This window comes from Harmonia axyridis, chromosome 3 (assembly GCF_914767665.1).
Source record: "Harmonia axyridis chromosome 3, icHarAxyr1.1, whole genome shotgun sequence".
In the NCBI taxonomy this organism is placed as follows: domain Eukaryota; kingdom Metazoa; phylum Arthropoda; class Insecta; order Coleoptera; family Coccinellidae; genus Harmonia; species Harmonia axyridis.
Genome location: NC_059503.1, coordinates 8,186,357 through 8,201,521, shown reverse-complemented (window position 1 = coordinate 8,201,521; position 15,165 = coordinate 8,186,357). Strand labels below are relative to the sequence as shown.

Below are 15,165 nucleotides of genomic sequence, written 5' to 3'. Positions count from 1 at the left end.
AGTATCAGGAACGGTAAGCAAATTTTCTTTAAAGCGGACTTTGTAAGAGTCATCTTTTTTATCTTGATTTGAATAGATTATTTTCACATATAGTTATTGAAAAGTCAAAAGAAATAAAAAGGATATATTGCATTACCACAAATCATTGAACTAACTATACTTTTAAATTAGCTTTGTGTAAGTGATTTTGTTGATAAATATAAAGAAATTCTTTTATTTTTGGTTCTTAGTTTGTGTTGTATTTTTAAAAGATACACCTACTGAACTTAAATGACATAGGAAATGTCAGAAAATAATATAGATATTGCCATTTCAAATTGTACCACTCAAATTAGAAAACTCTATGTTGGTGATAAATTCTATGGTTTTCGGAATTCTGACAAGAATTCGTTGGAACGTCAGTTGGAACTTTGTACTCCTTGAACGATTCCAAATGTTTTTACTGAAAGTAATAAATCAAAATCGGCCCAGTCATTTTAAATTACTAATGGAACTGATCAGGCCTTGTTTTGTATGCAACTATGAACAAATCAACAATTATAATGAAAACCAGGGAATTGTGGTATCCTCAAGGGAATTTATTTTGAAACTTGGAACTCCAGAAAGCTGTCGCAGTATGAAGTCGAATCTTTTGAACAAGCCCACCTAGGAAAATTCGAATTGAATTTACCAATCTCCTCCATAGTGCTGTATATGTAAAACTTGTTTTTCTTCACCGATGAACCATTTCTGGCTCTCCTTCAAAGAAGGCCAAGGGATGCTCCCACATGTCGACTGACATCACTCAAATTTGGAATGAACCAATATGTCATCCTTATACAGAGAGATGGGAGTGCATGAGGGAGGTTATTGCCGACCTTCTCTCATCTTATTATTATTATCCCAATAAGGTAGATGTAGTTTTATTTGAATATCCCCTTAGGATGGCCTCATTTAGGTGCCCTTCTTGTCTTATTCAGAAAGTGGAAGGAGAGGTCCAATCCTTCTGCGCTTATTTGTTTGGAGAAGTGTATCTCCTGTCGCCACCTGGTGGTCGCTTATTTCGACTATAGTATATTTATTTGAGCAATGGTATGGCGAATCAGATATGACAAATGTATTTGTGCAACTTGAAAATTCACACTAAACCGCGATTTTTTAACTTTGTGTTGTCAGCCCTTCTGCTATATTGCCGCTTTAGGTACTTTGATTGTAAGCCACCATTAAATCTTTCAAACTGACGTAAAACTATATTTTGCAAGTTAACATCGATTGTCTATAACCTCAGAGTAATAAACATAGATAGAGAAAGCATATGTCATTTTCAGTAAGCAAATTTTGTCCCCAACATGATCTATCAAATTTGACATGAAGCACGCGGAAATGAAAACATATCAGTGATATGATATTTCACTCAATTCGCGAGTTTCACCACAAAGAACGCACTTCTAAAGTTCCATAGTGAATCAACATTAGATATTAACTCAAAATATATTGAAATAAATACCTAAATATATCACAAATTCAAAAAACAAACCTCAAGCGCGCCAAACGACGTGAAACAACCGATGACACTAGGAGAGCAGTAGTTGCCAAACCTTTGATTTCAGCAGGAAGATACAGATAATAATGAATATTCATAACGATATAGTAAAATTGTGGATCTGAAAATATATCCCAATTCGACAAGGTAATCTAACCATGTTGGGGACATGTAAAAATTGCGTATACACCTTCTATCTATGTTTATTACTCTATGTCTACAACCATCAATGAAAAAACACATTTATTTTTCGGAAAACGTACTATTTTTATAGTCTTCTTATTTTTTTGTTTGCCTGGATGTTTTAATAGTTACTTTGCTATTCGAAACAATAATAAAAATCGGTCCAATCGTTTTTGAGTAATGAAGGCAGTAACTAATATTTTTGATGAATTAAATTTTGTACCGAATGCAGTGTGTTTTTTCATTGTGAATTGCTATTTTTCAATGACATGAGGTAGCCAGTGCCACTTCAGCGATATTCTAGTAGGTTGAACCAGAACAGTTGGATAATGACTAACATGTAGAATTTTTCATCGTCGACAAATTCCTGATTGCTTCCTTTCTGTTGTAAGTTCATTCCGATATTAAAATACGATGAGTAAATGGATGGACTTCGATCCTTGCATTTGTACGACGGACATAAAAAATATATGCAATTCTTAATAGGCCATTCCAAGTTTTCAAGGTCTGCAATTCAATTCAGTCTGCGAGTATAAGTACTACATATATTTTTTGGAAAACTATCTCTTTTTTCATTCATTGAAGAAGCTTAAATAATTACTATTAACCCAAGCATTTATTCGTATCTTGGATATATAAAGAAAATCATTAAATGTGTTATGGGCTTCTGTCCAACAAAGAAACTATAAAATTTTTTAGGATGCAATGAATTTTTCCAATTGTGTAATTTCGGACCCGGAATGATATATAATTTCTTACAATTATACGGTACGATACAAGTTAACCTACCACCAAAAAATTCTCCAACCTTCATACTTATATACTTACCAAACTCAAATCATTATTTTGTAGGTGGCCATTACAAATTAATCAATATAAAATTCATCAAATGACTCCAAAAAAAAACTGCAAATTAGTAGGACAATAGTGCATTTTGTATCTAGTATTGAAAGCGACACTTTTCCGAACGAAAATGTAAACATAAATGATTAAATAAAAATATATAAATAAAAAAAATGTATCCACGAAAAAATAAACGTTATAGTTCAGAAATGTCCTTCATCACGAGGTACACATATTTCGTCTGAAATTGCAATCAACATTATCATAAATTAAGGATTTTTGGAAATAAATAACGAGTTTCGATTACAATCATATTGCCTATGAAATCGTTTCATTGGCAATCGGTTTGTTCATTTCGGTTTGCTATACTTATCTTCCAAAAGTATTTGAAATATACATTGATGAAGTTCAGATGTAAGGGACAACACAACAGTTAGTGAATACTGATGAAAATTTTATCTTGGATTTGTTGCCAGATAAATCCAAAGAATAATACAATATAGAAAAGTTTGATGGATTACTGCCAAGAAAATATGATAAATTCCGAGGAACCTCCCTAAATGAAGTTGGAATACTCTATCGATCAGTAGTAATTTTCCATTCATTGAAATATCTTTCCTATTGATTTCCATTCCACACAATTTCGAATTTAGACATGAAGTAATAGAAAAAATCAATACGAACATAAGAACTCACCCATTTATAGAACAGATAACAGTTTTATCTATGAAGTTCTCATTTCGATATTATAAAATACGGGTTGTTATTAAACATAATTTATGACATGATAACAACGATCATGAGGTTCATACTTGAATTTGAAACTAGATGTGCTGTTATTGATTTTTTTCGTTTTAATTTCATCTGTAGGCTCCGATAGAGCTGGGTCGAAATGGGATGTCTCAGATGAACGAGGATATTCAGTTGATCTATCCAATCTTTGAATCTCTAATTCAAATTAATTTCACTGAGCTCTTATGAAGGTCGATGCTAATCATTTTTTTTTGTTTCAGGTGAGTAGTTTATCATTGCGACAGCTAGTGAGACTCCGGTAAGGTTTTCAATGTTACGTTAGTTTAAATTTTAAATTGATCACTCTTGATGTTGAATTGAAAATTACGAGTCTGGTGGAAAAAGATCCATTAGTTTTTTCAATAATTTTTTTTTGGCCGATCGGCCATTAGAAATTCTATGGTATTGAACTAAGGAATAGATCTTAAAGTACTTATTATACACATACAAGTTTAATTTCAATTTAGTTCTGTATTTTTTTTCTATAGAAAAAATACAATTGTTCTTCTACATCTACAAGCAAACGTTTTGTTTTCAAAGTTCATTAATAGGCTTATGCCTTCGACTAGAGGTTCTGTGGACATGAATGTAAAACTTCATTTCGATCATATCATCAACATAAGAAAAAATTGTAGAAGAATATCGTAAATCAAACTCAATATTTTAATGGCAATCGATCCCAATGAGTTGAGATTTTGCGTGCAGATTTATAATAACAATTTCAAACTTCATGCTAAATATTGACCACCAGAACCATAGATAATTTAAGCAGGAGGTGAAAAGACCCTAGCCCATAGAGTAATGAACATAGATATAGAGGGAGTGTACGCAATTTTTACATGTCCCCAACATGGTTAGATTACGTTGTCGGATTGTGATATATTTTGAAATCCACAATTTTACTATATCGTTATGAATGTATTATTGAATGAAATATATTTATTTGAGTGATTTCCGATTAAATATGCAAATTTGAAAATTTGGAATCCGATACTTTTCCTAATTGTCGAATTTATAATGAGCAGAATATTTATTATTTTCTGTATCTACCTGCTGAAATCCAAGGTTTGGCAACTTTTGCTCTCCTAGTGTCATCGGTTGTTTCACGTCGTTTTCGCGCTTTAAGTTTGATTTCTGAATTTCTGATAGAGTAAGGTACTTATCTCAAATTTCGAGTTAATATGAAACGTTGATTCACTATGGGACAAAGAAGTGCGTTCTTTGGGGTTAAACTCGCGAATTGAGTGAAATATCGTATCACTGATATGTTTTCATTTCCGCGTGCTTCATGTCAAATTTGATAGTTCATGTTGGGGACAAAATTTGCTTATTGAAAATGACATATGCTCCCTCTATCCATGTTTATTACTCTGAGCCCTAGCCTAACCAGTACAGACACATATTTTCTTAAAATTTCCACACTTATCGTCAATAAAGTCACTCATCAGAATGATACATATACTCTAACGCTCCTTTGAATTCTCAATTTCTTTTCTTGAACGATTCATATTTGCTTTCGAAATAGAGGCAAATTTCTTTCGTGGATCAACTTTTAACAGTTGTTGTCGATAAAGCAGAGTCTGAGAAACACTTATCAAGTCATTGCTTGCACAGTTTTTTATTCATCAAAAAACGATCACATCTTATTTACAACAATTCTGTCTCCGCCTTGATGAACGAGCGCTCAAAAGCTCCTGACATTAAATCGTTGCTTTTCTCTGTTTTTTTTAAGGTCGATCAAAGTTTGAGGGACGTAATGAATTCACGGAATTTATAAAATCCAGCGAACTTGCACAGACTGTAAACTTCGATCCAAACATATTTTCGAAAATCCAGCGTCTCCAACGTACCAAAATCAAAACAGAACACCACGCGATTCCTCTTATCAATCGAGCACCGACATGGCAACCGCGATTCAGAACAGAAAGCACATTCCACGTGATTAGATGATAACCCCACGGTTTAAGTTGCTCTGAACCCGATGATAAGATATCAAGGAGACTGGTCCCCCCTACCTCAAAGAGAAGACCAACAAGGACAGACGGATCAGCGATGTATCAGTCCAGGAGACATCGTCCATCTTAATATTCTCGGTTCAAATTATTTAACCCGTCGATCTTCAATTTAATCGACCAGTGTTAGTCATCTACGATTATTCTGTATACAGGGCGAGCCCCCTCTGCACGAGGTATGACGAATTGAAGCAACGAGCTTTGACAATGCGATAAAGTAAATGGTTTTCCAATAGGATTGATATAATTTGAAATGGTTCTGCTGGCAACACTGTTCATTATTTCTTGACATTTCTTATTCCTTTTACGTTCAGTATATTATGGCATTTAATTAAGGCTCATAGTAATAAACATAGATAGACAAAGCATATGTAATTTTCAGTTAGCAAATTTTGTCCCCAACATGAACTATCAAATTTGACATGAAGCGCGCGGAAATGAAAACATATCAGTGATAAGATAATTCACTTAATTCGGGAGTTTCTCCACAAAGAACGCACTCCTTATGAATCAACGTTTCTTATCAACTGAAAATATATTGGAATAAATACCTTAATATATCAGAAATTCAAAAAACAAACTTCGGGCGCGCCAAACAACGTGAAACAACCGATGACACTTGGGGAGCAAAAGTTGCCAAATCTTGGATTTCAGCAGGTAGATGTAGAAAATAATAAATATTCTGCTTATTATAAATTCGAAAATTAAGAAAAATATCTGATGCCGAATATTCAAATTTGCATATTTAATGGGGAATCCGTCGAATAAATATATTTCTTTCAATATAATATACATTCATAACGATATAGTAAAATTGTGGATTTGAAAATATATCACAATCCGACAACGTAATCTGACCATGTTGGGGACATGTAAAAATTGCGTATACTCCCTCTGACTATGTTTATTACTCTATTGACTCCTGGTGGTATTTCCTCTTGACTGAATAATGTCGTCCATGAATCATTTTTAATGAATCGTGTATCTTTCCATGATTAAATGGCCTAACCCAATGTACGTAAGTGACATAAGAAATGACATAAAAGTGTTGCCTTTTCAAATTGATTCATTCCAAATGGAAAATCCTATAGGTAGATCAGCTGGCTTATTCAGTTTTCAGCCATTATGATTATTCAACGAAAATAGAAATGTAACAACAACCATTGTATCAATATGCAAAAAATAATAATCACTTTTCGAATGCAAAATGAATGCATACCGGAAATATGAGTAATTGCATTGTTTCAACCATTTCTGGTTTGTCTTATTTTGTCATTTGTTCAAAACTATAATTTAACGAGTAAACTCTTTGATATGAAGAGGTCAGTATTTACGAGATGGGCTATTCGATAATATAAAAAATACATGACGTGGAATTTTAGTTCTTACCAAGAAATAAGATTAAATGATCATGAATCATAATGATATTCACAAAAAAAAAGTTTAATTGATGATGAAATAACAACCTTTGGGTTCGAGTAATATTCTTGCGAATTGTACATATTATTCATGTGATTGATAAACTTCAAGAATAATTTGGAAAGATGTAAAAATTTATAAAATAGCCTATTGCGAGAATCAAGTATCTGAATGTTCTAAATTTTTGCAATGTTTGATGCGGTTCTGGTACACCACAATTTTTGGCAGTGCTATGCAGACGCAATCTTTATTGCTTAATTACTTACTGGACTCAGGCCTTATCATACGATAATTATTGCAAACTTACGTGGGGATATTGAGGTCTAAACATGGTGAATCATTCCAAACGATAGGAAAGCTCCACTACTTCGATTTTGATTGAATGATTGGATCTCGGTAAAAACCCATGCAACCTTTGGTGAACATTTTTATCGAATTTTTTCGTTCACTTCATTTAATTTATAGTTCTTACGAGAAAATAATCTAATAGCGTACGTAAATATAGCAATTATTGTGTTTTTATTTAATTGTAATTAATTTCAATAGGTTTGTAGAGTGCCATGAATGAAAAAGGCAATTATTTTTGCATTTGGCTCCTGTTTGGATCCTTGTTCGTGGAAAAGTTCAGCTGGATGCCTATTTTTGGAATGAAAATTTATGTAAGCATTAGAGGGTTTAGTAGTTTCGTTATCAACATGGTGTGACGTTCGTAGCAACCATTATTGAGCACTCAAAAGATTGAAAACTAATTTGACGAAACAAATGGTCAAATGTCTCTCAGGGTCCTGCATAGTTTCAATATTCTATTGAATTTTTTCTATGAATTCAAATTATATAATTTTTTTTTCATATTGCCGAACTTAATTATATTATATTGAATTAATTATATTTGTCGAAAAAGGTACATGCATATTTGGAAAATTTCAATTCATTCATACAAGTAGAAAAAATGTTTTTTTCCCATAATACCCTAATTCGCTGAATATCTAATTGTCATTCAACAACCGCTTACCTTATTGAGTATTTCGTAGAAATATTGGGATATGAATTATTATTTCACGTGAGAAGAATTATCCACTTTATCATTGAAGAGTTTCCATTCAATTTTCGTTTATTTTCTCATACATTATACTTCCAAGGAAGCAATTACGAAATCTTTATAGATCGAAATTATTGTTTCTGTACGTGTCACGACTATGAACAAGGTTATAATTAAGTGTATATGTTAATATTCTATGGTTTCTGAAGGCGATTCTTGTGATGAGCGCCATTTAGCTTTAGGAAACCATACGGTTCATGTTTTATAATTTTGAATAATATTTTTTCGAATTCTGAGGCTAATCCGTTCATTCAGCCACATCTTATAAAACTAAATCGTGCAAGAAGACAGGATTCATTATCTGTCAAATTTATGATACAGAAAACTGCTCTGCCAACCCACATTTCTCAATGCAAAAATCACTAAACGAAATTTATGGAAATATTCCTTTATTTTCAATAAAAATTCTGTGAATTGGAGAAAATAATGTATAATACTCGCACAAAAGACTCATTCTAACACTTTCTTCATTGAAAAGTTCGTCACTTCTTGGCTCATTTTTGAATTTTGAACTCGTAGTGAAGTATCAATGCCTTCTTCACTTGTATTATAAATAACTATGCTGATAAAGTTCTTCCAGATTTGATTTGAAATGTGGTTCAAGAATCAAATGTTATCTTGTATTGTACTACTAGTTCGAGATGTTTTTCGAGATAGTTATTAGTTAACCTAAATTGGTTGTGTTTTTGTTTATTATTTCCAATATTGAACTTTTAGAATTGTTGAAAATCAAACAAATTGTTATCCTACTCACTCCAAATGAAATTTTCTTAGTTCATGTTTTGGAATACTCATAGGACATTAATATACAGGGTGGCCATTTGAAAACGAAACACACGAGATTACAGACGAAATAAAGTTTTTCGATAGAAATGCTCGGACAGGTCGATTTCTGTTTCGAGGGGGACAACTTAAGATGTAGGTTACGGACGCATAGCGCTTCAACCCTTGCTGCTACAACCCCCACCCCCAATTTTTGAATAGGGAAGATGGGGTGAGTGATACCTCATTTGAAAGGTATTTTTATACTTATTTCAGCACAGTAATTGGTTTTTCATTTTATGCATTAGTTCTCGAAATATTCATGCGTTAGTTAGTTAGGAAGGAAGCCACAGTCATGGTTGTTTTGAAGCTCAAAATGTCGAACACTACAAGTGCCATGAAAACACCACTTCATTTTCAAATACTTAGTTAAGAATATTTCGAGAACTAATGCATAAAATGAAAAAACAATTACTGTGCTGAAATCAGTATAAAAATACCTTTCAAATGAGGTATCACTCACCCCATCTTCCCTATTCAAAATTTGGGGGTGAGGGTTGTAGTAGCAAGGGTTGAAGCGCTATGCGTCCGTAACCTACAACTTAAGTTGTCCCCCTCGAAACAGAAATCGACCTGTCCGAGCATTTCTATCGAAAAACTTTATTTCGTCTGTAATCTCGTCTGTTTCGTTTTCAAATGGCCACCCTGTATATAGTGGAGTTATTTTTATGATCCTCATAACTCGAAAACAAGATCTATTGATTTTAAAAAATTAATAAATTCATTCCCTTAAATCATTGACTATCAATTTGAATAAATTTCAACAAAAAATAGGATGTAGCCCAGTACCACACTTTTTGATTTTTTGTAGTTTATTGGTAACGATTCTTGGAAAAAAATTTCAAATAATTCTCTCGTAATCCTCAGGAAAATCCATATTATCATAAAAATTCAGTAAGTAAGATGTAATGAAAAAAGGAATGATGATTTTTGATATTTATTCACCCAATATCGAGCGAAGATTGATAAAGATTTGATAAATGGTAAAATAATCATAAAATACAAATACAAAAAACACCCTGTATCTTGAAGACAAAGCGTTGGAGGGCCTAGGACTTTCTTCCTTGAAGTTATCTAAGGAATAAGCCTCTTGCAAATTTCCTGCTGACAGCATCATCAGAAATACAGAATCATAAAAAAATAAAGAATGCAGAAATCCCTGCCTAAACGTCTTGAAGGACGTAATTCGCGCATGAATTAATGAGAGCTCAATAGCTCCTGACGTCATCTTTTACGTAAGATTCAACAATAAACAGTGGTTGGTCCATTAAAATCAACTAGTATCGTTTTCGCATACCATCAAGTCCGGAATTACAAAGAAACAAGAACTCGTTTCTTCGTCAATTCAATCAATGCGAATTCCCAATCGTTCCTTGATAAATTTCGGATCGAGAACGTTACGCAACCTGCCTAACGCACGTCGCGCTCAGATCCATCGATCGTAAATCTTGGAGGAATGGAGGTCAGTACCGCACGTTTGATAACCGTTGCTGCGTACCGCTCAGGTACCAACCGTGTTCCTGATGAATTTCACCTTCACCATGGTACTTTGAACCCGTCAAATGGTTTCTGTTTCTCGACTCGAGGCCGGCTGTAATTGCAACATCTAAAAATATTTCATTCTTATTTGAACGCAGGTCGCGGAGGCGCATGCGTACCACAGTTTTATCACGTTTTATCACGGCTGGCCGCGAAATTTTGACGTTTCTCAACTGTTATCGTGTTGGAGGTTCGCGAATAGGTGATAATTTAAGGTTGAAATGCGGTAGCTGATTTTGAACGTGTGAATTGCACATTTTTCCCAATTGCCATATAAAATGACATTCTGTGATAACATAGAATTACCTGATGCATTCAACTCATCATCACTTTAGAAGGAGAATAGATGAATTAGGCAAGAATAGTAGCGTCTTCTTGATCTGGCTTCCTGGTCACTCGGGAATCAAAGGAAATAAAGCAGCCAATACATTTTCCCGAATGGAAGCACGAACGCCTTTTACTGAATCTAAACCTTTCTATGGTATAGAAATATATACCCATAAGAAAGAGTATCGAGAGAAAGAGGAAACCCAAAGAAAAACTCTCTGACGGGAACTTCCAAGGTTGGATCACTCTAAATAATTCCTTCAGAAATTAAATACTGCAAGATCCAAGAAATATTCGAGTCTTAGTAAAGATTTGCTACTCCTCCTTACAGGGCTTCAGAAACAAAGGAGGACTGAGAGTCTGAAAGGAGGAGGAAGAAACTCCTGATCTCCAGCGCTTAACATTGTAAGCCAACGCAAAAAATGTTTTGGTAGTAGAAAGAATGTGACTCCTTGAAGTCCTCCTAGATACTAGAGTTTTTTGAACGCAGATGATGGAAGTCGAGCTATAGATGGTGCAGGGTCGAGAACGGTTTCGATGAAGAGCATAATATATCTCAAGGTCGAGGTGCAAGGTAACTGCTTAATAGTAATCAGTACTAGAAGGATGTTGGTCTACCCTTTGAAATGATCAAAGCTTGAACTTCGGAGTTTGATTCTTCAGTTTCTCGAATTCTACTTACATATTTCGCTTTATGTGAATTGCATCTAAGATATGTATGCTGTCCTCAACAGCTTGCAAGGTGAATATTTTCACATCGTGTTCTGTTGGTTGAACATTTACTTTTGATCTCTTGTACAAAACATTTCCTGCGTTGGCCAGCTATCGTGAGGTATTCCAGGTGATCCGGAGTATTCTACTATCGTATAATCTGCACTCCTCGTTTTCTGCTAGACCTATTTCCATGAGGTGATTTCTGAGGCGGCAAATCCCTGTCAGGAATCCAGTGAGGAGGCGTAGCATATTCTTGCTTAGATCCAGATACTTCTTACATCTCGCAATATCAATGATCCAACTTGGGAAGATTCCACCAGAGTGTTTCTCTTCCGTTTGTTCCTTCTCCTGAAACTCTTTTTTGTTCTGGCCAATGAAAGGAGTTTTTGTTTTAATTCCCAGAATAAACAGATCTTCGGCACTCAAATAGCATCTTGGTATCGATGATACTCGTAGCGGTAACGTCAAACAGACCTTTTCGTTTGTAACATTTTACAAAATGACGAAAGGTACCTCATCGTTTGGTAAACGTAGAAATAAGACACATACTTTTTGTCGCAGATGTGGTAGATCTTCCTATCATATCCAAAAATCCACTTGTGCACAATGTGGATATCCAGCCGCAAAAATGCGATCATACAATTGGTCGATCAAAGCTAAAAGGAGGAAGACTACTGGTACCGGTAGAATGCGTTATCTTAAAGTTGTTCGCAGGCGTTTCAAGAATGGATTCAGGGAAGGTGGCAAAATTACCAAAACTAAATCTTTTTAGAAATCTTATATGTTAATAAATTTATAAAATTTATAAATTTATATGTGAATAAACTTTCTTATGATTGCTATGTGTTGAGGAAGGATAAAAATGATCGATTCCACGTGGTAGATGCGGCAACACCGCCCGGAATCTATTCGATTCCAATATAGTAGGGTATCGTGAATTATATCTGAATGTGACCGGCGCTTTTTGGCAAGCTGCATGCAACTCGACTCTATATTAATAGAACCGAAAATAAACTTAGCCACTTTCCGATGGATTCCAGACTACGAGATGCGTTGCACCGGCCAAGAATAAGCGGGATTTTTCGGGAAAACCTGGAATAATAAATTATACCGACCGTTATGAAATGGGAAATTTACCGTCTTACAGCGAGCTATTGAGGAAAAACGGATCGCCCGGTTTATTTTCGGCACTGACGCTAAATTTGGGCTGTTGAAAGGCTTGCGTATCGCATTTTTCCGAAAGTTGAATACACCGAAAGAACGACGAGAATAGCGGATATTCTCGATTATAGATTTTATGTTCTGAGAAATTATTAATAACTTGCTGAGGAAGATAGTTTTTACTGGCAAAGGTGCTTCAGGTTTTCACACAATAACTACAGTGTCCTAAAGGATGTGGTAGCAAGGTTAGACGTTAGAAAAAAGATTGGTCTTAGACGTAGAAAATTAGTTTTGAAATAATGATTTTTCGTCTGGAAATAATTAAAAAATATATATATTTATATTGGCATGACAGACAATTTTTAGTTCCGGAAAAAGTACCTCCTTGAGCGGGAATCGAACCCGCAACTTCCGAATTACTAGTCCAGCGCTCTCACCAATGAGCTACCGAGATCTTAAAATTGTTTTTCTTTGTTTGTATCTAGACTCTTCTTGGAGCTTTGAGCTGGTAGGAGTTAGCAGAAAAGGTTTTGTTCTTTGTAGGATTTGGTACTGTGCTCCATCGACACTTTACGCATAAGACTGTATGCCTGTCCACCCAAACAGGGAGCATAGCTTGACATTTCAACTTCTAGATGGTTTCCTTCTAAATAATGAAATCATCTCGTTCAAGAAAATCTTCTCCAACTCTTCTATCATCTATCTTTCAGGGCTTTTCTTAAGAGCTATAAAAGCTATGAATGCTACGAATTAGTCTGAATTTCGATCAAGTAGTTCTCATGACTCTAAGTAGAGGAATTCAATTTAAAAAAGTTACTTCTCGAAATGCCACAGGCTGAAATTATGAAATTTAGAAAGTGCTACGTGTGTTAGCTGATACCTAAGCCTTAGGTACATTTGCAGCAACAGCAATAAAAACAAGAGCAGCAGCAGCAAACAACTTAGCATCTGTTGTTTGTTGTGTTGTTTGATATGATATAATTGAATTATCCTGATTTTCTAGATTTTGTAAACATTTTAAACACTGACAGTTACTGCAGCTGTTTGCTGGTGCTGCTATTGAGCAGCTGTTGCTGCTGATGCTCTTGTTTTTATAACTGTTGTTATTGGAACAGCAAGAGTCGTTGTTTCTGCTGTTTTTGTAAGGGGGGTGGGGAATTCTATAACAAAAATAAAGTTATTTAAGTTTACAATCGCACATTTGTGGCTATTTATTCAAATTCTACCTTTGAGATTTTGAATTGATTGTGGAGCATTGAAATGGATCTTATCTTTGAAGTGGCTCCAAAGGAAAAAGACTAAACACAAGATCTCGATGGCCAATTGTGATTACCTCTTTAAGAAGTAACACGACCAAGAAACTTTTCTCGCTAGTGTGGTACGAAGCGCCCTCTACATCAATATCTTCCACTTCTGGAAAAAGAAATCATTAACCAGGTGGCTATTAAAAATGAAACCTCTCACTGGAAAACCATTTGGTTTCAGAGTAGCACGCGTCAGAATTCAATATGAGTAATTTCTACTGAAAACAAACATTACATAATTTAATTCAAACATGTAACGAAGAAACCAAACTTGATCAGAGTCGAGTAGCAAAATTCAAGTGTTCCATTCACTATCATATCACGTAAACAGAAATTGCAAGAAGTGTTATGAAAAATGTCGAAAACGCAACTGAAAGTAGTAAGTTCGACTTATTGATAAACAACAAAAACGAGGAATCTAGATCACTGGCCGCTTCTGGTCGAGCAACCCAATACTCAACATTCACATTTGGCGACTCAAATAATACGCACCAAATATGAGTTCACGCCATAACCGGGCATGTCGCAACACAGACCACATCTGCCACCAAATGCCTCTGCTGCTCGCCGTTTGGACCAATTTATTTCAGGATTTCAGTCAATTAAGATAGTTTCTATAGTTAGACGGACCTTGAGAATCATGTTATTGTTTTGGAATATTTACTATGAAGTTGTACAAGCGTAATAGACCGGCCACGAACAACGTAGTGGCTTTGGAAATACCTCTCGACAGTTTATTGATGATTTAGTCGGATCTTGGCGCTAACATTGTAGCCGAAATTGGTGTTTCGCCAAGTCCTCGCGAGGTGTGGAAAATGCAGCGTATAAGCGTCGTTTTGGCTGTGGGTTGGATCGCTGAACTCGGTTTTATGTGAATTCGACGCGAGATGGCGATATATCGTGTATATTCGCGACAAAAATGCTCTTTGTTTCACTTTTGCGCGATATAAATATCATCCGCCCAGACTTTCACCTGCTAATTTGAATTTTATGATGAATCGGTGGACATTGTAGACGATGTTTTGTCAACAATTTGGTTTTCGTTTTGGTGGTCGAATTGGTTTGGAAAATATGAAACATAATGTTTGAATTTATGCCTACTGGCTTCTGTTGCATGCGTGAATTTCAATACTCTAGAATTTCATATTGATATTACCTACTTAAGAATTTTTAACCTGATCCAGATGTAAACGTTTCTTGATTGAGCAAACTCTATATTTTTGTCTCTACATAAAAATATGCGCCGAAGATAATATCCCTCTCTCATAGCAGCCCTCCTCCATATTGGCGAAAAATTTAGACAGTCAATTTTCACAAGCCTCTGTTCAAGCTTATTTTTCACCAGCAAAATTGTTGATAGAACACAATTCTCTCCTATTATACAGAGCTGGGCGCTTTTGGGCGATTGCTTCCTTCAGACGGTCCGAA

At 34.9% G+C, this 15,165-nt stretch overlaps 1 protein-coding gene across 3 annotated transcripts in view; it reads left to right on the top strand.

The window, feature by feature from the left end:
* The window catches only part of LOC123675243 (forkhead box protein O-like), a 162,631-nt gene that overhangs the window by 14,447 nt on the left and 133,019 nt on the right, over window positions 1-15,165 (top strand). Inside the window, exon 1 of one of the 3 annotated variants that reach the window (XM_045610587.1) lies at window positions 548-890. The exons of the other annotated variants lie outside the window; for them this stretch is intronic. Coding sequence (XP_045466543.1) covers window positions 768-890 — 123 coding nt within the window. The 5' untranslated portion in view covers window positions 548-767. Of the gene's footprint in view, window positions 1-547; window positions 891-15,165 lie in introns of those variants that run through there. 3 annotated transcript variants of the gene reach the window in all.